The sequence below is a fragment of the Penicillium longicatenatum genome, assembly GCF_028827895.1.
Source record: "Penicillium longicatenatum strain IBT 33135 chromosome Unknown contig_11_segment0_segment0, whole genome shotgun sequence".
Classification (NCBI taxonomy): domain Eukaryota; kingdom Fungi; phylum Ascomycota; class Eurotiomycetes; order Eurotiales; family Aspergillaceae; genus Penicillium; species Penicillium longicatenatum.
Genome location: NW_026643117.1, coordinates 578,016 through 598,562, shown reverse-complemented (window position 1 = coordinate 598,562; position 20,547 = coordinate 578,016). Strand labels below are relative to the sequence as shown.

The 20,547-nt window shown below is 47.0% G+C and overlaps 7 protein-coding genes across 7 annotated transcripts; 4 read left to right on the top strand and 3 right to left on the bottom strand.

Annotated features, from left to right (window-relative positions):
- Positions 1-3,246: 3,246 nt before the first annotated feature.
- Positions 3,247-5,392, bottom strand: N7484_000218 (uncharacterized protein; the record flags this gene model as incomplete). The annotated part of the gene is made up of 2 exons (XM_057110639.1): positions 3,247-3,907; positions 3,963-5,392. The coding sequence occupies 2 exons, from the start codon at positions 5,390-5,392 to the stop codon at positions 3,247-3,249; spliced, it is 2,091 nt and encodes a 696-aa protein (XP_056977865.1).
- A 956-nt stretch (positions 5,393-6,348) lies between these two features.
- N7484_000217 (alpha/beta hydrolase) lies at positions 6,349-7,694 on the bottom strand (the record flags this gene model as incomplete). Its single annotated transcript, XM_057110638.1, has 4 exons — positions 6,349-7,005; positions 7,066-7,220; positions 7,291-7,416; positions 7,487-7,694. The coding sequence occupies 4 exons, from the start codon at positions 7,692-7,694 to the stop codon at positions 6,349-6,351; spliced, it is 1,146 nt and encodes a 381-aa protein (XP_056977864.1).
- Positions 7,695-8,124: 430 nt separating this feature from the next.
- On the top strand, positions 8,125-10,172 carry N7484_000216 (Major facilitator superfamily domain general substrate transporter; the record flags this gene model as incomplete). The annotated part of the gene is made up of 8 exons (XM_057110637.1): positions 8,125-8,271; positions 8,329-8,384; positions 8,455-8,582; positions 8,639-9,029; positions 9,080-9,299; positions 9,375-9,531; positions 9,586-9,832; positions 9,893-10,172. The coding sequence occupies 8 exons, from the start codon at positions 8,125-8,127 to the stop codon at positions 10,170-10,172; spliced, it is 1,626 nt and encodes a 541-aa protein (XP_056977863.1).
- Positions 10,173-11,420: 1,248 nt separating this feature from the next.
- On the top strand, positions 11,421-12,755 carry N7484_000215 (FAD-dependent oxidoreductase; the record flags this gene model as incomplete). Its single annotated transcript, XM_057110636.1, has 4 exons — positions 11,421-11,449; positions 11,506-11,625; positions 11,696-12,367; positions 12,431-12,755. The coding sequence occupies 4 exons, from the start codon at positions 11,421-11,423 to the stop codon at positions 12,753-12,755; spliced, it is 1,146 nt and encodes a 381-aa protein (XP_056977862.1).
- A 2,330-nt stretch (positions 12,756-15,085) lies between these two features.
- Positions 15,086-17,439, top strand: N7484_000214 (uncharacterized protein; the record flags this gene model as incomplete). The annotated part of the gene is made up of 9 exons (XM_057110635.1): positions 15,086-15,388; positions 15,418-15,858; positions 15,923-16,111; positions 16,161-16,336; positions 16,405-16,522; positions 16,578-16,638; positions 16,694-16,968; positions 17,025-17,125; positions 17,199-17,439. The coding sequence occupies 9 exons, from the start codon at positions 15,086-15,088 to the stop codon at positions 17,437-17,439; spliced, it is 1,905 nt and encodes a 634-aa protein (XP_056977861.1).
- Positions 17,440-17,985: 546 nt separating this feature from the next.
- On the bottom strand, positions 17,986-18,960 carry N7484_000213 (uncharacterized protein; the record flags this gene model as incomplete). Its single annotated transcript, XM_057110634.1, has 2 exons — positions 17,986-18,683; positions 18,741-18,960. 2 exons carry the CDS (start codon positions 18,958-18,960, stop codon positions 17,986-17,988), a joined length of 918 nt encoding a protein of 305 aa, XP_056977860.1.
- A 516-nt stretch (positions 18,961-19,476) lies between these two features.
- Positions 19,477-20,547, top strand: N7484_000212 (uncharacterized protein; the record flags this gene model as incomplete). Its single annotated transcript, XM_057110633.1, has 1 exon — positions 19,477-20,547. One exon carries the CDS (start codon positions 19,477-19,479, stop codon positions 20,545-20,547), a length of 1,071 nt encoding a protein of 356 aa, XP_056977859.1.

The window sequence follows — 20,547 nt, the reverse complement described above, 5'->3', positions numbered from 1 at the left end:
ATTCAGCCGGCGGATGAACCGTTCCTGCCATTTCTCGGATTCGCCATGGGATTCAAGCCATTTTCGTGTGGCAAGCTGCACTAAATGGTGCATCTCAAGCAGTGTGGGGTCTGAGCTAAAAGAGACAAAAGAATAATCTCTCAATACTAATATGTCATCCCTCAGCGTATTCGTCCTAGACTTGACGGTATTCTCTGGAAGGATGTATTTGAAAGCTGTTTCTCGGCCAGCGGACTCTGGAGCTTGGTGGTCCCGCGAACGGAGCTTAGCTGCCCAAATTGACGGTCGCAGCCAGCTCAGACGATCATGCAAGGCTTGTCGAAGTCGACCTCTAATGGGTGTCCGAATTTCAAACCACTCTGTCTCTTCGGCTAGAGTCCAGGTGGGCGTGTCGTCAATGTTCTGCTGATCATACTCAGTGGGCTGGGTGTGAAGCAGCGCCTCGGGAATTGCATGTCTGTCAAAGAAGCTCATGAGAGAAAGTAAATCTGCCGCCGAGGGATTGTCTGCTCTAAGTTGGTCAAAGGACAGTTGCCAGGTTACCAGGATGGAGTTCTTAGCTTCCCAGTCACGATGATGGCTACCAGATTCGTGTGCAAGAAGCTTCAATCTCTCACCATCACTCCTTTCAAAGTCTTCGAGAGAGTGCTTGATTGAATAAAGGGGGATTTGTCGCCTGATATATGCTGCAGCTTGGATAATAGCGAGAGGCAGGTATTCAAGTGTTTCGGCGAGTTTCAAAACATCCATCTTGTTAGGCTCTTTGCCTTCGTCTCCTAGTTTTATCTCGAGCAGAGATACTGCGTCGGATTGAGTCATTGGGCCGATCCGAATAAGATAGTTTTCATCCACCAAGTCAAGCGCCACACCTCGTTTTCGAGTAGTGATTATTATGGATCCATTGGCATTATGCGGCAGGTATTCCACGGGTGGCAACTTTGCACCTCCTTGTCCGCCTTCCGAGTATCGAGGCTCGTATAAGAATCGATTGTCATCGAGATTATCAAGAACTAGAATCCATTTTCTCTTTGGGTTTTATAGCCAGTTCACAACAGATCTCATCAAACTGGCATCGGAGTCTTGGTACCTTGGAATCTTGGCTTGTTCAGCGATCTCACGATACCCCTGCTCGAATCGGGCGGCGTTACTGGCGTGAATCCAAAAGACCCATGTTTCGGGTGATGTCACACGAGTGCGATAGCAATATTCGATTCCCAGTTGCGACTTTCTTTTGAAAGTTAGCAGAGACCATACATCAACAGTCAGCCCAACCTACCCAACACCGCCCATCCCGACCAGAGCTATCCTCGCATCTGGTGCTGAACATTTTTCATGTATATCTTCCAACAGTGTTCCACGGTCAACAAAGTCCGGGTTTCGAGAGAAGGGTACCGTGGAAAGAGGTTCAGGTGGTGTCTGTGCGCGTTCTGTGGGTCAAAGCCATTAAGTCCATATATTCGGTCCATGATTTGAAGGGCTTTACCTTGAGGGGAAACATAATGATTCATCTGGCCAGAGTTGTAAGCCACTTGCATCCCATTATTTGTACCATTCATGGAAATATTGGTCGTCATTTTGGCTCGCCCCGCTGGCGTGGAGAATGTGTGAGAAAGACGTCGGCGAGGCAAGTGAGGCTGAACTTGACCCCGCAATGGGGGTCAAGGTGTCAGCGTCTATCCTGGCGCCGTACCTTTCGCCCGAAACTGCAATCGAGTCTGGCCTATAATTACTTTTAGACCCTTTAGCTAACGACCATAGGCTAAAATGCAAGGATTTATTAGAGAATGGCATTTCATCCAATTACAGCGCGTACGGGCCATAACGCAACTATCCTTGCGCCACCGGCTCTATGGTTCGAGTAGCGTATAATTTTTGGGACTCTTCAGGCTCAAAAATCACACTTTTGGAATCTGAAGATCATGAGTAAACCATGTGAGCCGCCAAACTGCGCTGGGGAACTGAGGGTATCATCGTTAGAGGGCGAAGAAATTAGTCTGTTTTATTGACTGAATACTGTTCCTGGCGTTGGAGTTTTCGTGGCATGGGTAATATAGTTCAACGCCTGGAAATCTCTGGAATAGGTCACTAGCGCGGGCTTCCAGCACCGTGCAGCGTACAAGAAACCCCGGTGAAGATGTTAGAGTATTGAGAAGGCTAGCTTCGTATTGTGACTTGTTTAACACTATTTCAGATTGGCCTAGCCACAACAAGGTACCATGTATTTATCAATCGGTGGCTGGATTTGCAATTTAAAAGTCTGGCAGATTTCCACGCCAATTCTCGGCATCTTAATACGAAAATGGCAGATATAAGGCTCAAACGCTCCTCCAGGCGCTCTACACTTTTCTATGTAGCCCCAAAAGATTTCTAAGTTGCTACCCTAACTCCCAAGATGAACCTTAAAATGGGTTGCAGATGATGCTGAGCTTTTCAAACCACCGCGGGCATTAGCTGAATTTTAGTACCTCGGATGACCAGTCTACGAGAATCAACGTTGGCCGTTGGGCTGTGTAGAATAGCAGCAAACTGCCTAGTCAAGGCATCCGCTTAAATTTATTGATGGTGGTGGGAACTAGATCTTAGCGTCGGACGAAAGGCTTGGAAAAGCTCAGCAATGTGGATCTGCTAGTGCGTCCGGCGTGCGCTTTTGCAATGACTAAGGATATTAGTTAATTAGGTTAGCTCCTCAGGCTTCGCAATCAGCTAAATTAATATGAACTGGGTTACTTGCGCACACTGAGAACAATTAGCGTTGGCATAATCTCAAAAGGTAAATACTGGAGGACACATACCCGAAACCGCGGTCGTTCCGCCCGTATTATCCATCAGGAGTGCCAAATCCTTGGCAACATTTATAGCTTGAAAACGGTACTTCAAACGCGTGCGGTTGCGATAACGAAGTTGATCCACGGGTTGAGTATCTATTTGTGTGCGATGTCCCGCACGAAATATCGCGGGCCCGACGCAAGGGGTTTTCGCAACAGTCCCGAATAGAACCTATCATTTAATTTTCGCGTGTCCATCTCTTCCCACTGAGTTTAATCACCCACCATGCCACATATTCGTTCTAAATCTAAACAAGATTCTATCCTTCAGGAGGGTAGGATCGAGCTTGCAATTCAGGCTATTCAGAACAAGAAAATATCACCTGTCAGGGCTGCTGCAATAGTTACTTCAACAAGAGGTTGGTCATGCAGAATGCCCGTAGTTTATTATTTGAAATTTACATATCAACACTGCACATAATCACTTGACCGTGCCGGTTATGTCAAGAAGTCCACTCATGCTTGAACACGACGCAAAAGCTTGTCGGACATGTTCCTCCAAATGAAACACATTATCCATTCCCTTCCAGAAAAGGGAATCGATTCGCAGAAGGCCAAGATGAAGGCAAGGCAGAACATCGGCCTTCAGGCGCATGTCCCGACGCACTTTCTGGAGACAAGTGACCCATTTTTCTGCCTCCCTCCCATCAACGGAACTTATGGCCATTTGCAGAATTTGGAAACAGACGGATGAGAACGCGGTGGCACTCCAGGCTGGCCATAGAGTATCTAGGTCTTCGGGTTTTAATTCATGAATAAACTCAGCCGCTGCCGTGATGCAGGCTTCTGCTCGGATTCGGGCCTGCTCACGCGCCAAGATGTAATATGCATCATTCGATTTTCCGGCAGTGGGCTGCAGGAATGATCTCAGAATAGCTCTGCAAATACTCAAATGAATATAATGGTAGTTCATCTCAAGAGTTCTCTCTGGTGCCACTGGTCTGCTTTGTTCTGAGGACCTGGAATCGCTCAATGGTGTAGATACCTGTTCGTACCATGAAAAGAGATCTTGAAGCAATGGACCAGTCAACGCAATAGTCTTCTCATAATCGGTACATATGGCGTTAATGGCACGAGGAGAGCTACCTTGGTAAGTCTCGAACAACGGCTACATAATGGACCAGCAGATTGACTTACTATAACTGGGTTAGGACACGGTCGAGCAGGGTATCAAGTTCCGTTCGCTTCATAATGTTCGACCAAGCAGAAGGCGCAAGGCTGCTGAGAGGATAATCGTCTTTACTAAGACTTGTCACGAGCCAATTATCATAATGCAGTAAAGGTGGCCGACCAAGACTCAACGCAAGCCATTTGTCTGTCGAATAAATTAGATAAGACAGGCAACGTCGTTGGAAGATTTGCCAAGGAGGTATCCGCCACGATTTCGGATCCAAATGCAAACCGAGAGTGTGAGCGCAAGCAATAAGTGTGGCGAGTTGGGACCATTTGAAGCCACTATCCAATACGATTGGATTTGGATAGGGTCGAATGGCCAGAAGGAGCATGGTCTGTACGATACATAGCTTCGGTGCATGTATCTCATATGGAAGCGCTTTGTTGATAATTTCGTATAGTGCCGCGCCTGATGGCTTATCATATGCGAAATCAATGCGAAGTCTTTCATCGAATTTAGTAAAGGGCACAACTATCAGATATACACTCGCGAGGAGGTATGGCGGGCTGGTCCCTGGATTCAGTTGGCCTGGTGGACCAAGCATCGGATAGTCGGGCGCGACGACCCTCTCAAACAGGTGAATGAGTCTTAAACCGATATCTGCCGAGACTAAGGATTCGAGTTCCTGCCTCAACTCAAAGGTCGAAAGGTTATCGCATCCATTTTCCTCCCTGCTGGCAGCAAATATTGATGGCTTTGACAATAGAAACTGCGTTGGATTGGGCCATGGGGATACAGATTGTATATTGAGATTTTTGAAATGGAAGCCCCCAGATGTGTCGTATTGATAGCGACTCATCAGCAAAGGGTCCATATCGCCGCTACTGCCGAGCAATTGTGGTGTCATCACACCTTGGGTGCCAAGGCAAATTGAAGGGCCATTCTCCTGTATAAGCAATGGCTGACAAGCAGCCGGTGAGGAAACTCTATGCCCCAAATATTGAGTCTCTGGCAGTTCAGGGGATGAATGAATGAAGCTCCCTGGACTAAACCCAGTGGCCCATGTGATATCCCCCACGCCACCCGACAATGAAACCCCCGTTTCCTCAAAAAAGTTCTGAAGCTCTTCAGGAACAGCGGCAACTGGATTATGTACCCCATCACCATCTATCGACATCAGAATGTCATGGTGAACCGAATCATCAACCGGCGAACACTCAGGTAATCCGGAGCGTGAGGCTATCTTGGCATGTTGAGGGATCCGCGAGTGCGCCCTCTCTGAATCGGGTTGACGTAGTCTTGAAGTTGGCTGCACGAATGTGCACTCCTTCCCGTGAAGTGTGCAAAGATAACAAGGTGGTGCTCGATCAATGCGACAAGCTGCCTTCCTGGCCCGACAGGAATCACAAGCGCGAACTCGTTTACTCATGTACCTGCGACTTCCGCCTGACATCTTGTATTGAAGAAGTTGACATGGGTACGTATCAGTCACTAAACTTTAGAGGCAGTACAGTTTATCATGACTGAAGCCGATCGCCCATTCCCACGTGACCTTATCTTCGTGTCGGAATTGTGGATCTATGTAATTGGGTAAATAATCTGGATTAGTCAGCGCATCGTATTTTGCGCGTGCGCAGGAGAGGGAGAATGAAGAGACTGATACACGGAAGAGAGGACATCATTGGTTGACAAGAATACATCTGGTTCCGTGATCAGAGACTTCGATGATGGCATGGTTGGGGAATTCACGTGATGTAGGGCGCGAAAGAGTGGCTATAAGACTGTAACTTCGTAGCCATGATACGCATTAAACACCCGCATCTTGAATACGTTTCCGACGAGCATAAATCGAGGTTTCACCGGTTTTCGATTGTCAGAATATTTCCCTAGCTGCGATAAATCTGGCTTTCGGGTCCTAGAGTCCCCGACCATTCACTTTTCCACTACGAATGTCGTTGTTATGCTCAATTTGTTTATTTGAATCCAGAAGTACGCACAAATAGGACCAGTGTCATGAGCTGTTGTCGGAACGTGTGAAGCTTTGGTTTGTCATATGTTGTATTTAGTAACGTGATTGTAATATTCGGTAGATAGATTGTCCGAGCTGCCACTGCCATACAAAAATCGTATGGTAACAGAGACGTTCACAATCAAAACTTTTTGCTGTCTCATTCGTGCATACTACTAAGGCCCACAGCTGCTCCGACAGCCGTGGCTGTTACTAAGTTAATGCGAATTGTACTTCTGTTTTTAATCAGCCCAAGGATCCGTTCCGCCAAACGTTGACTCCCATCTTTCCCGCAGCCGACCAATCAAGGGAAACAATTCGAATCAACCATGGAACCTCTGAGTTTGACCGATTTTCATTCTTTCCCATGCTATGTAACATATTGTATCCAAACCTATTCTTCACTCCTTGCCAAAATGCACCTCCCGAAGGAGTCGACTCGTATCCTCGATGTACACAAAGCTTTGCGAAAGCCCTCTTTCTGGGTGATTGTAGTGCGCAAATGCATGGGGCATGCCCGGGTACCTCTTCATTGTCACATCGTTCCCAGCCTCCTGCATAAGTCGACCATAAAATTCCCCTTCATCTCGCTCAAGATCAATCTCCGCTGTGATGATGTGTGCCTTCGGAAGGTTTTTGAAAGAAGGGGCGAGCACAGGTGTGCAAATCCAATCCTTCGTCAAGATCCTTTCTTGAGTATCTAAAAAATGGTTAGTACAGACATAAGTAATCTGGAAGAGAGAGACAAAAAAGGAAGACTTGCCGTCGTTATCGCCTAGCCAATATTTCAGGAACCATTGCTCTCTGCCTAGGGGTCCCCAAGGTGCATCATAGTATTGCAAGACACTTTCGTAAGGACAACTGGTCTTATTCAGCTCTCTGGTTCTTAAACAGTAGCGCATGTCTGTCGCCGGAACTATGATCAGCTGGAGTTTGAGGTCAATGCCCTCGTCGCGGGCAAAATGTCCCATTACTGCAGTCATTTGGCCTCCGGCTGAGAGACCTCCGATAGAAACACTCGATGGATCAACATTGAGACTAGAAGCGTTGGCGATTGTCTGTGCACACAATCAGCGTCAATGAAGCGCTTTTCCAACGGTGTGGGATATTTCACATACCCATTTTACAGCATCCCATGAGTCATAGATGCTGGTTGGATAGGGGAACTCCGGACTCAATCGATAGTCGACATCAATCACTTTGATTTGGGCTTTGTTGCACATGTGCCGGCACCAAGCAGCTTCAGTGTTAAGATTTCCAAGAACCCATCCTCCTGGAGTCAAAAGAATACGTCGGAAAGTCAACGTTGGGCAAGTGGGAGTGCAGTGCCAGAATGTGCGTACCTCCATGGAAGTTCAAATGAACAGGGAACGGTCCTGGACCTTCCGGCGTATAGACCCTGACCATGATGTTTCCAGCTGGTTGCGAAACTGGGATTTCTATGTCATCAACGTGCATAACGGGCGGTCCTGGGTGGTAGTCAGCATTGGATTCTCAAAGGTCCTAGTTCCACCCATCCAATCTCATAAGCAGACTTACCGGAACATGTTGGGTAGGTGAAACTGTACGCAGCTGGATCTTTCCGGAATTCTTCAAGTGATAGCTCGTCGGCTCTCACCATGGAACTACCGTGTTTTTCCCATAGATTTACCCATTCGGGATCCAAGCCATGCAAGAGCTTGTCTGGTATAGACAAGCGTGAAGTTCTCTTCTCTTCTACCACGACTGCTGTGTGTGTACGCGACATTATGATGTGCCCAAGAAGCGATTAGCTTTGAAATAAATAGAAATTGCGAAGGAAAGGAATGGTCAATAGTCAATTTCATGCCAATGACAAAATTCAATTGAGCAAGCGAAAATGCCAGAGTTCGTAAATTCAGTCACCTGCCCTTCAATACATTGCATTATACTGCAAGGGTCTAATTGGCGGCATTTGGGCGCATGTTGACTCCGATCTACGCCACCCGATAGGCATTGGTGTGGGCTCTTCTTATCTACACGAAAAATGCGGGGCAAACACCTTCGATTCGTTCCCACGAAGCCTCCCCTGACCGAAGCGCTGATAAGATTAACACGCAGTTCCTCTGATTATTCACCATGCAGTAGAGTATATTTATATCTTACATTCACCTCGCGTTGACAAACCACGCCATTCATACACATCTTGTTCCGCCTAGATGGATTCTGTCTCTGCCAAAAATCAAAGAGAAAAGCCAGATGAAGACCTGGGCACAGTTGACCAGCCTCCCACTGATGATCATGCTGGATACCGGCGTATCCCTGACAAGTTCCCACCTATCGCACTACTGATCCTTGTGGTCGAGGTATGTTACCCCACCACTGCATGCCGATAGACAATCTCGTACGCTAACACCCGCTAGCTTGGCGAAAGGTTTACTTACTTTGGCCTCAGTGGTCCAATGCAAAATTACATCAAGTGCGTCAAGTTTGATGCTCAGACATTAGCGGATACGTTGGGGGACTACGTCTAACACCTTTCACTCTAGTAATCCCTATGATCCTTGGTCAGACCTTCCCGGTGCGCTCGGCAAAGGGCAAGCAGTCGCTTCCGCGCTCGGAAACTTCTTTAAATTCTGGGCTTATGCCTCTACCATCATTGGCGCGATCGTTGCAGGTATGGTCTATTTATTGCTCAAGCAGTTTACAGCCTTGATGCTAATAGTGCATCAGATCAATATGTAGGCAAATTCAAAGCCATCACAATCTCTCTAGGAATTTACATCATCGGATTGACCGTCCTAGTTGCCACCGCGACGCCAGCTGCACTTCATAGTAATGCTAGTTTTGGCGGTTTGATTGCTGCAATGGTTATCATTGGCCTGGGAACAGGTGGAATCAAGGCCAACGTGACTCCCATGTGTGCTGAGCAATACCAAAATGCACAATTGGTTCTGAAGACGCTAAAATCAGGCGAGCGCGTGGTTGTTGACCCCGAGTTAACCGTGCAGCGACTCTTCATGTGGTTCTACTGGGTCGTCAATGTCGGCGCCCTCTCGCCCTTGATTACTGTCAATGTTGAGGCTAAGAAGTCTTTCTGGCTTGCATATTTGATTCCATTGATGTAAATTTGAGAAAGAACCATCGTGTGTTATATCCGCTAATTGCTGCTAGCGCGATTATTCTCTCGGCTGTTGTCTTCTTATCCGGCCAAAAGCGATATGTCAAGGTTCCTCCACAGGGGTCCGCTATTATCGATGCATGCAAGGTCTTGAATATTGTCCGACAGGAAGATTTCGATAACGCAAAGCCATCAGCTTTGGAGGCTGCAGGCCGTTTGAGCAAGTATCCGTTTGCCTCTTCACCGCGCTACACGGATCAGTACGTCTCAGACGTCCGTCGAGGCTTTAGAAGCTGCAGGGTAAATTGATCCCAATATTTCCACTAATTGTGCTTATAAGTCTTCTAGATGTTTATATTCTTCCCATTCTATTTCGTTTGTTGGGTCCAGATTTGGAATAATCTTATCTCACAAGCCGGCCAAATGGCATTGCATGGAACGCCGAATGACCTCCTGCAAAACCTAGATCCGATCGCCTTATGTATCTTTATTCCAGTGCTTGACTGTGAGTTCCAACATGATAATATCAGCAAAATTCTGCTCATGATTAGTATTCTAGTGGGCCTTTATCCATTCCTTCGCAAGTTGAAAATCAACTTCAGTCCAGTCTGTCGGATCTTCACCGGATTTCTGCTAGTCTCTTTCTCCATGGTCTATGCCAGCGTGCTACAGCATTACATTTATATCTCACCGGCAAATAGCATACACGTATGGATTCAAGCTCCTTCGTATATATTTGTCGCTATCTCCGAAGCTTTCGTTATCGTGACAGGCTTAGAACTTGCTTTCACGCACGCCCCAAAAAAGTGAGTCAACCGTCGCCCATAATATATACCTTATTCCAAACTAAACACATCTTCCTTCAGCTTGAGATCTTTTGTCTCTGCACTCTTCTGGCTCATGATCGGCATTGCGGCAGCAATCTGCATTGGACTAAGCCCAGTATCTCAAGATCCGTATCTTGTCTGGATGTATGGATCTCTAGCCATTGTAGGCTTCGTAGCAGGGTGTATATTTTACCTTTGCTTCAGAAAGAGCGACTCGCTTGATCCGGATACTCCAGGACTCATAGAAGGGGTCCCAGTTCAAGGGCAAGGGGGACGTGTTACTCATGTTACTGATTATGGCAAACATAGTGAACAGTAGGTGTCAAATTGTTGATATAGCCTACATTATCAACATATTTCCACCTATCAAGTTTTCTACCTTCTCTTTTCGAATATCACACGTGAAATGGGTAATGAGATGCGCCGCTGTATCTTCGTCTTAAAGCCTTTCTTTTACACTTTCCCTCAACATTTCTCATATCTAGTCTAATTATATGATTTCTAGAATAAGAATAAGATCATGTTATTCAGTTCAAAGGAACACTTTTTTTGGCAGTCTGGGTGTATTTTCTAGGTAGGCAACAAAACATTTTTCTAAGTTTATTTTACATTAAATCGTAGTATTAATCACTTACATCAATAGCTACGGTAAATAATTAAGTCAAATCAACCGATGGCTGTTTAAATAACGTGGATCCCGGCGGGTTCGTCATCCCTGCCGGTCCGTCACCCCATCAAAACTTCAAATTTTACACATCTTTTAAACTTCAATTATCCCACCAAAACACTATTCAATTGATATTTTAAACCTCTTGCGGGCATCTAGAATATCTATGCCCTTTTCTGCTGCATTTAGAACACGTGATTTATCGACGTATAGGGGGCAAAATAGGAAGTGTAGGTTTAACCTAGGGTTCTGGAGCGGGTGTAGTACAGTAATTAATTATATAAATAATTTAATTTATCTAGCCAATTTAGGAAAAGTGTCAGAATTTTATGCAAAGATAGGCTAGCGTGGGTAACCCGCAACCCAAACCGTAACCCGTATAGGGAGGGTTGCGGGTTGACTTGGCCTACCTATTTACGGGTTATGGCACAGCCTAGTTTTAGGGGTATGATAGGCGTTTAAAGATAGGTAGGATGATGGACCCGCCGGGATCCACGTTATAGTGTTATAAATTACGGCATTGACTTCGGTGTTCTAGGGTGCCGCAGCTCGATTATGAATTACGTTATGATCTGACAATCTCTGATAGTTAACTAATTCAGCCAAAGCTGTAACCCCCCGCACCAACCACAAGCGATGCCGCGTGTCCCCACACATGGAATGCCGCCAATCGGAGCAGTTCTTAATTCTCCATGATAGGCGCTCGTTCGAGTCGACACATCTCAGTACTAGAAATCCAGTAATAGATAACTACGCGAAACGGAGTTAAAGGAGTCAGTTATTGGTCTCTCGGAACCGAGAAGTCTTCCTGATTTTCTGTGCTTTAAATCAAATATCTTCCAGTCTAGACGAATCAATTGTTAGCCATTTGATTGAGATTCTGGACACTGAATCATCATAATGAAGAGCCAATCTGCGGTAATTCTCGGGTACGTTCTCAAACAAAAATTATCGTGCAGCTCACACCTAACATGTTTTCACAAAGTGCCGGCATCATTGGACTAAATGTTGCCCTAATCCTCGCTGAAAGAGGCTATGCTAGTCAAACAACCATCATAGCCGAGCACCTCCCAGGTGATACATCCATCAACTATACTTCGCCATGGTGAGCGGCTCTACCCTTGCTACTAGCTATATATTCCTTCTTGTTTTTCGACGATATTAACTCGACCTAGGGCTGGCGCAAACTTTTCTGCTCTTTCTGCAAGTGATAAGAATGCTTTGCGGTGGGACAAGCTCGGGTACAAGCATCTCCTCAATATTGCTGCGAAGGACGGGAAACAGGCATTTGTTCAGGAAACATCCTCCATCGAGTACTGGGATGAAATGCCATCGCACACGAAGCTCGATTCTATGGCCAGCTATCTAAAGAACGTGAGTCGTTTGCCGACAGTCTATCCTTTGCCTCTCCCTATCCAGGTCCCTAATATAGAGATTCTACAGTTTAAAGAGGTTCCCAAGCAGGAACTGCCGCAAGGTGTTGCGTTTGGTATTACATTCACGACAATAACCATCAATGCCCCGATGCATATTCAATATCTTCTTCAAAAGCTTACACAGCACTACGGAGTCCGGGTCGTTCGCAAGAAAGTCTCGGATATAACCTCTGGCTTCCTCAACAAGGATACGAAGGTAGTCTTTAACTGCACTGGTAACGCTGCTCGTACGCTGCATGGAGTCAGGGACCCGAAATGCTACCCAACTAGAGGTCAAATTCTGCTTGCCAGGGCACCACACATCAAGCAAAATGTGATGAGACACGGGAAAGACTATGAGACATACGTTATACCACGACCGTACTCGAATGGAAATGTGATCCTCGGTGGCTACATGCAGAAGGGAGTGGGGTGAGCATAACCAATTCTAGCATGATTTTCATATTTTTATTATTCAAAGACTAACGGTTATAGCATTGGTGATACGATTGGAGAGGAGACAAAGTCTATATTATCCCGGACCAAGGCGATGCTTGCTGAGCTTGATTCATCCGACACGGAGATACTTGCAGCGTTTGCAGGTTTGCGCCCGTCAAGGGAAGGAGGTGCCCGAGTTGCTAGTGAAGTCGTGCAGCTAGATGGCTTTGAAAGAAATGGCATCGTTGTTCATAACTACGGTGCTGGAGGGACTGGATTCCAGGCTGGGTATGGAATGGCACTTGATGCGGTTGAAATTGCGTTGGTTGAACTTCAAATTCTTCAATCAGATTCGGCAAGGATCATGAAATCATCTTTATAGGACTAGTCTCTGGGGGAACTAGAGGAATAAAATGGCTGTTACTGTTGTATTTCAGAGGTATAAATTGTGTTATTCAATTCTCAATTCTAGAGGGAAAGATGAAGCTCTATATACAACACGGAGCCAAGTTGGTTTCCAATCAACTTGGTTGTCCGTATAGACATCTCGGACCTAATTCCGATAGTGTGGCTAGCTTCCTGGTCTGCGCCAGCCTCATATCACAACATCCCCCCTCTGGATCGTTCCGCTGGCAGGGCGATACTGCAATGGCATAGAGCAGTCACGCCTAAGTAAAAACCATTTAAAAAAAAAATATAAAAAAAGGAAAAAGAAAAAGGAAAAACCCCCCCGCGGGAAAATAAAGTGGAAAGAGCGGCCGCTCTGTCATAGATGCTGCCTCGGAGTCTCTGCGGCTGCGGCGAATGGATATCGGCGTGTCACTGAGAGAATAATAGCTGCAATGTCTACTGCCCGCCCGGAAATTCTCTAAGAAGCACTACTACAATCCGCGCGCAGTGGTCGCCTCGGTTTTGTTGAAAAGATCCTTGCTGTAGGAGCCGATCCGAACTATGTTCATCTTGGGTTTGGGGCCCAAACTGCACTCCAGGCAGCCACCAAAAGCTGGGCATCAAAGAGTTGTTCAGGCATTAAAGAAAGCAGGGGCGTTTAGATGATCAGGTGACCAGGTGGCTTTTTGATTTTTTGACCTGGTCAAGTCACATGTCCCCCTGGTCCACCTGGCTAGGTCATATGAAATTTTGAGAATTTTTACTTATAGCTACTAGTAGCTACGATTAAAATTATTAAGGCCGTTAAGCCCAATCAGGTCACATGATGATAAAAAGGATATATGTGACCTAACCAGGTGGACCTGGTGATAGTGGCCAGTTATTTAATCAAAAAATCTTAAATTGCTAGTAATTCCTAGCTGCAATGGTGATGTTCTCTTGGATGAATGTATGAATATATATTGAAGTGGGGCACGCGTCGTTGGTGCTGGTAGTGTCTGTCTGCGAACCAGACACCACCGGGGCAGATACTTGGGTAGCGGAAGACAAGAGAGGAGAACCTAGGGGTGGCTTGAGAAGGAAAGATGGTCTGAGTTGCTATCTCTGCACAACTAGGCTTATATACATCACATATGCTTAGTCACCACATACCACTCTTCCCCACTACATACCACCCCCCTCAGGAAGTCGACCGTCCCCTGGTCGACACATGCCAGGAAACAAAAGCAAAGCACACAAGAGCACCCCATAGACATCCTAGAACTCTTCGCTAAGGTTCCACTAGACCTCATCCATAGGCGTACTATATCACAAGACTTCAAAACGTAAAACCTAGTGTCTCTTTAGACAGTCAACATAAAACCAGGGAACAAGAACAAAACATATCAGAGCACCCTATAGATGTCCTGTAACTCTTCACTAAGGTTCCACTAGACCATATCCATAGGCGTACTTAATCATGTCATATCATAGACTTCAAAACGTAAAACTTGGTGTCTCTTTAGACGGTCGAAACGGGGGTTTCGTAGGAGGGCAACGCTAAGCGGCGGTAGAGGTAGAGAATCGATAGATCTTCGCTTCATATAACGGTTGGCAAGGTCTTTAAACCACCCCTCTTTCTTGTCTCCGGTTGACGCTACCCCCTGCGTCGGTCACCATATGAAGTGGGGCACGCGTCGTTGGTGCTGGTAGTGTCTGTCTGCGAACCAGACACCACCGGGGCAGATACTTGGGTAGCGGAAGACAAGAGAGGAGAACCTAGGGGTGGCTTGAGAAGGAAAGATGGTCTGAGTTGCTATCTCTGCACAACTAGGCTTATATACATCACATATGCTTAGTCACCACATACCACTCTTCCCCACTACAATATATACGACAATTTACAGCTTTAAGTCGTTCCAGCGAAAGCAAGGTCATATGGGAATGAGACTTGAAGAGACAGATTTCGAATCCAGTAGCAGCCTCCAGTCCAAGTAGTTCAAATGTCAAAGAAAAATGGTTTCTTAACTTTGTCAAATCTGATTCAATGTGTACAGTATACATCATCATCACGTGACACACCACCTAGTCGGTCGGGACGCGTTATCCAAATCAACAGTTGTTGGACAAACAGGGGAATCAAGAATAACACAAATTCATTCAATTTCCATTGTCGTTCCCACTGCCACTTTGTGCTTGACCACCTAACCACGTTCAGGGCCACAAGGGGAGACCACGTGGTTTTTGTTCATTCAGTCATCATCACGCATCCCCTTACTATCACCCACCTTCTCATTCTGCTCTCTTCTACCTTTGAACGGTTTTCCTGAATCATCTCAATCAATGGATTTTGACGAAGAGCAAGATCCCATGCTGAAGGAAGCGATTGAAGCTTCCCTCAGAGATGATAGTGGCAACACCGGTCCTTTTTTGCCTTCGCAGGCGCCAAGAAATGTTGTCGACCTGACCTACGATTCTGACGATCAATCAGATGTCAAGGAAGTCTTTCCAAAGTCTAATTCTGTGGTGGAGTCCGACAGCGACGAAGAAGCTGAGCAAGGCATGCATGATGATGAAGCAGAGCTGAGGCGAGCAATCGCCATGTCGCTGCAAGACTTGCAGTCTGAAGTTGAGCCAGTGGAGCCTGTTCCGAAAGCATCTGATTCCCCCCACAGGGTCTCCTGGGCTTGAACCGAAAAAGAATGGAGCAGGAACGTCTAGCCCGCATCCAAAAGCGCAAAGCCCGGGAGTCTGCGTCTCCGCCAGGACAGCCCCAAGCCAAACTTTATAAGACTGAGCCAATCTCAACTGGCACTCCTTCTGTATCTCATGCCAAGCCTTCATCTCCATCATCTTCGTCAAAGGACTCCATAGCTAGAATTAGGCCTACAGCGCGACTAGCCCTTCAGTGGCCGTTGGGAACTGTCAAAAAGACACACGTTGCCAATACCATCCGTGGTGACAATGAGATTACCATCGAAGAGGTCATACAGCGAGGTGACCTTGAACTGGGGATCTTCAGCTCATTTCTTTGGGACATGGAATGGTTTTTCACAAAGTGTGACACGTGGAGGACGAGATTCCTGCTCATCATGCATGCCAAAGAACAAGAAATGGTGAGAAAATGGAGTATCTCTCTATTATCATAAAAATGGGAAACTGACAGATACTATAACACAGCGCGATTCAATGTTGGAGGACACCAAGGATATGAAGAATATCCGACTATGTTTCCCACCAATGGATGGCCAGGTCAACACCATGCATTCCAAACTAATGATTCTCTTTCACCCGGAGTATGTTCGCATCGCCGTTCCCACGGCTAACTTGACAATGACGGACTGGGGAGAGGATCGCTTAATGGAGAATGTAAGTTCTCAAATCTATAGCATTACTTTCGGTTGCTGATTACATCTAGACTGTTTTTCTCATCGATCTACCAAAGAATGAGCCCGGGCTCAGCTCGCCGAACACATTCTTTTATGAAGAATTAACCCACTTTTTAAAAGCCAGTACAGTGAACGAGCGCATCCTTGCTAAACTTGCGGGCTACGATTTCACCGAGACAGCCCGATATGCATTTGTGCACACAATGTCAGTTTAGCATCCGCCCCTGGCTGTATTTGCTCATAATAACAATCCACGATCTAACGGAATTTTAGTGGTGGGACCAGTGGACCCACCAACGAGACCTGGAGACGAACAGGATACTGTGGGCTAGGTCGTGCTGTGAAACAATTGGGATTACGGACCTCTTCACCCATCAATGTTGACTACGTGGTAGGTTAAAGGTATCCACAAGGAAGAGTTTGGAATCACGGTTAATCGGTCGTAGGCCTCCTCCATTGGATCACTAAACAACGAATTTCTTCGTGCCATCTACCTCGCTTGCAAAGGTTTTTCCTGCTTTCTGAGAAGTCTACCTGATCATAAACTAATTGTGTTACACAGGAGATGACGGTCTGGCTGACTACACACTGAGATACGACAAGTCCAAATCTCATGCCCCTAACCCCGATCAACTCATGATGAACTCTAGCGAGGAATGGAAAGACCGCCTCCTGGTATACTTCCCTTCAGATGACACTGTCCACGGTGCACATGACTCCCCAGAACAAACCGCAGGCACTGTTTGCTTTCAGTCAAAATGGTGGCGGGGTCCGAAATTCCCGAAGCAAGTGATGAGAGATTGTATTAGCAAAAAGGCAGTTTTGATGCACAATAAGGTACTGATTGCTGCCGAGGTACATATCAAAGGCTCAGCTTACTGACGAAATACCAGCTCCTTTACGTCTGGCCTTCCGAGCCAATCGTCCTCCCGAACAACCGTATATGCAAAGGATGGGCCTACGTCGGAAGTGCCAATATGTCCGAAAGTGCCTGGTGAGTCTTTGTTATCAGTGTCTCCCAGTGAACTCCGCCTTCGTCACAAAATATAGCTGATATAATAATCAAGGGGCCGTCTCGTCAAAGATCGCCAAACAAACAAAGCGAAACTAAACTGCCGCAACTGGGAATGTGGTGTGCTGGTTCCCGTTGAAACATCTGTTCAGCAGAATGCACAGGATGCTAAGTCGCAAACTCAGCCCAAGCACCTTCCTACTGAGATCTTCGAGGATACCATTCCCATCCCGATGATGGTTCCTGCACCTCCGCTAGACGAGCGAAACAAGCCGTGGTTTTTTATGGGCGATTAGTAAACCAGATTGCATTTCGGAAGCCACGCCTATGGATAATTTGCTGATTTTTCATTGACACTGTCGACGATTGTTGTGACGTGCATTTTGGGGCTTTGGGGTTTTCATACTCAGTTTCGTGATGGTGTTTCTAGGGCGTTCGGGTTGCATGACGTCGGATTTTATGACCGGAAATGCTTTTACAGATGGATAGAACTTAGCTTCGGTCACTTACAGGAATACTCTCCTGGGCCCTCTTCGGAAACAACAATGTGCTTTCAGTCACCGTAAACATGCTTTCATTCCATTACTAGGCATTCCGCCATCGCTGCTAGGATGACAGAATAAATTGTTTTGTTAAACACCCCCGATCATAATATTTAAAGATACCGTTGAAAGCCAGATTGACAAGATTCGTCAGCGTCTGTCGTCTATAGATAACAAAGTGTATATCTCGTTACGAAGAGAAGGTCAATAGATGGGTTTTCCATTTTAGAAGCTACATTTGGCGGCACGTCATTGCGTTTCGAGGCAAGTAATATCGCGCTCATTGCTGTCTATCAATATCTACAGAGGTTTCTGTCCGATGACAAAGTTTAACTGGGGCGCATATCCTTGTTCCAAAACTTCCACTTTCAAAGCATCCAAGAACGCATCGAACTCGTCCGGGGTCTGCGCCACGCCATGGATCCCCTCAGGTGGCATTTTATGACCCAAGCTACGGAAGGTGTCCACCCACATCTCTGCCGAGGGCACCTTCCACTGCTCCTCGCGAGCCTTTGCTCCGTAGCCTAGACTGAAAGAGGTTTGGCGGATGTTCTCAAGCCCCGCTTCCTGTAGCAGATTTTCGAGATCGTAGGCAATGTAAATATTCATACCGAACGCGGCTGTGCTCCATTTCTGCATGATGGTCATCTTGGCCAGGTTGGGGGATTGGACAGGGTCGAAGGCTACATCTTTGTCGACCCATTGAGCCTCGACGAGCTGGATCCAGCCACCAGGCTTCAGCCATGTTCGTTGGTTTCGAAGAACTTTGAGCCATTCTGGGCCTTGAAGGCCCCATATGAGTAGCCGCTGATGGATCAGATCAAAGCTGTTTTCCCAGTGAAGGCTTTCCGGCGCCGGCTGTCGAATATCCAGCTCTTGTAGATCCAGGACCGGTCCGTTCGCAGATGAGAGGGGAAACAAAGCCGAGCCAATATCGACCCCATGGAGCGACCAATTCTTAGAGGGATAATTCTGGGCTAAAGAGCGAAGCCAAGTGCCTGTTGTGCGTTGAGTCATTAACTTACGAATTTGCTTCGAGACATAGCGTTACTTACCATCGGCAGCACCAGAGTCCAAAATCCGCCAGTCTGACTGATTCTGCAAAGGCACTGTGAGAAGAATGCCATTGGTAGATGACAAAAAGAAGTTGTGTTGTTTTTGGAGTCGCTCAATCTCCCGTTGATGATGCGGCAGGAGGTAGATTCCCTCAGTTCCGACGAAGACGTTGCCTTTGGGGCCTGAAGGCGGGGCAGACGAAGTCACTGTGGCAGCCATGGAGGGTTTAATTGAAATAACCAGGTAGCACTAGAGCTGTGATCTTTGCTCAAAAGAACTGTTGTTGAACGAAGAGCCATAATGAACGGCGATGGCCGCCCTTTTTAGTAGCGACTTTCATGGTAACCTTCGTCGATTGTCAGATTGCCCCCCTCCTGCTCTGCTCTCAGTAACTAGCTTGTCCACATTAAGCAATTCTACAAAAATCTTGATTTCAAAAAGGCGGATCTGCATGCCTCGGAGGGTCAGCCATCGAAGTCCGGCTAAAAGTTGGGGGAGATCGCGGCAATCTCGGAGCTCGGAGGACGTTGGACGTCCATGATCTACAGACGTTGAATCCCTTACAAATCAGCGCAGCTGCAAGCAACAACTTTCACCAATCCGTTCGTGGTCACCAGCCTCCTGCTACCTGCTCTGCTGATACTCTCTTCCACTCCATCCATCTTTAGGCGGCTACACTTCAAGTCCGAATCAACGTCCTCCATGTCACAATCATTATTCAACCCTACAGACACAATGAGCATTCCTTTCCAACGTGCGATGCCTCTGGGAAGTATTTCCATCGGTCGCTCAACTGGAAACTCCATACATCCTGTCTCGCACATGGCGCCATCAACCCAGAACAGCCAGTGGCAGTTCCTGCCTGGCATCTACACCCCCAGACAATTCATCGCACAGCTGGCAGTCATCCCAGAGAGCATTCTGGTACAGCTGGGGCCCGACGATGCTTCATCAAAACAGACCTCCCGAGACATTTTGATGGATGGCCTGCGTTCTAGCCTCTCGCAGGAGGGCCGTGAATCGACGCTCCCCCTGCCCGATTGGAAAAGTGCGACCCCATCCGAAATGACACAACAAGCCAAAAACATTGGGGACACGCTCCTGCAGTACGCGCTGGAGGACAATTACTCAGTTGCTGGTATTGCCGACCTGAAGGTCTTTAGTCCCTGCGAAGGCCATAAGTGGGTGCCCCCAGCCGGACAACTTCTGCGGAGCTCACGCGGCTCGCCTATTCTCATGATGCTGTATAACGAATGGTTGCATCAGATCACCTGTCTTCGCGATTCACTTCTCTCCTTCGAGAACTTCAAGGAAGTTCAACTAGATTTGTCGGACCCGTCTCATCGCGGTACTCGCCGAATGGAGAGCTTCCGAGATTCCTACTTGTTTAGTATTCGGGCCCAGACGCACACCGACGCAGATATTCTTGAGGCTGCAAAAGTGTTGACGGCACCAACCCTTCCACAGGGAGGTTACGGGTTCCAATACTCCCGAGGAACAGTCCTTCCGGCAGCCTTGTTCACGCAATCCGAAACTCGTCTACTCCGATATTTTCCTGTCCACGTTCATGAGACTGACGGCGAAGAAGAATGTGTGCTTTTTGATTTCCCCAACTTCAACTTGGACAATGGCTTCTTGAAAGAGCCGGAATGTATAGCTTTGGATACCAAGTCGGAACAGGTCACGAGCCACGCCAGCACTGGTACACTGCATTCCGGCTTGCGACACAATATTCAATTGACTGGAAAAAAGAATAATGGAGAGACCGTCTCTTTTGATCTTGATACTGCGCTTCTCGGTCTTTGA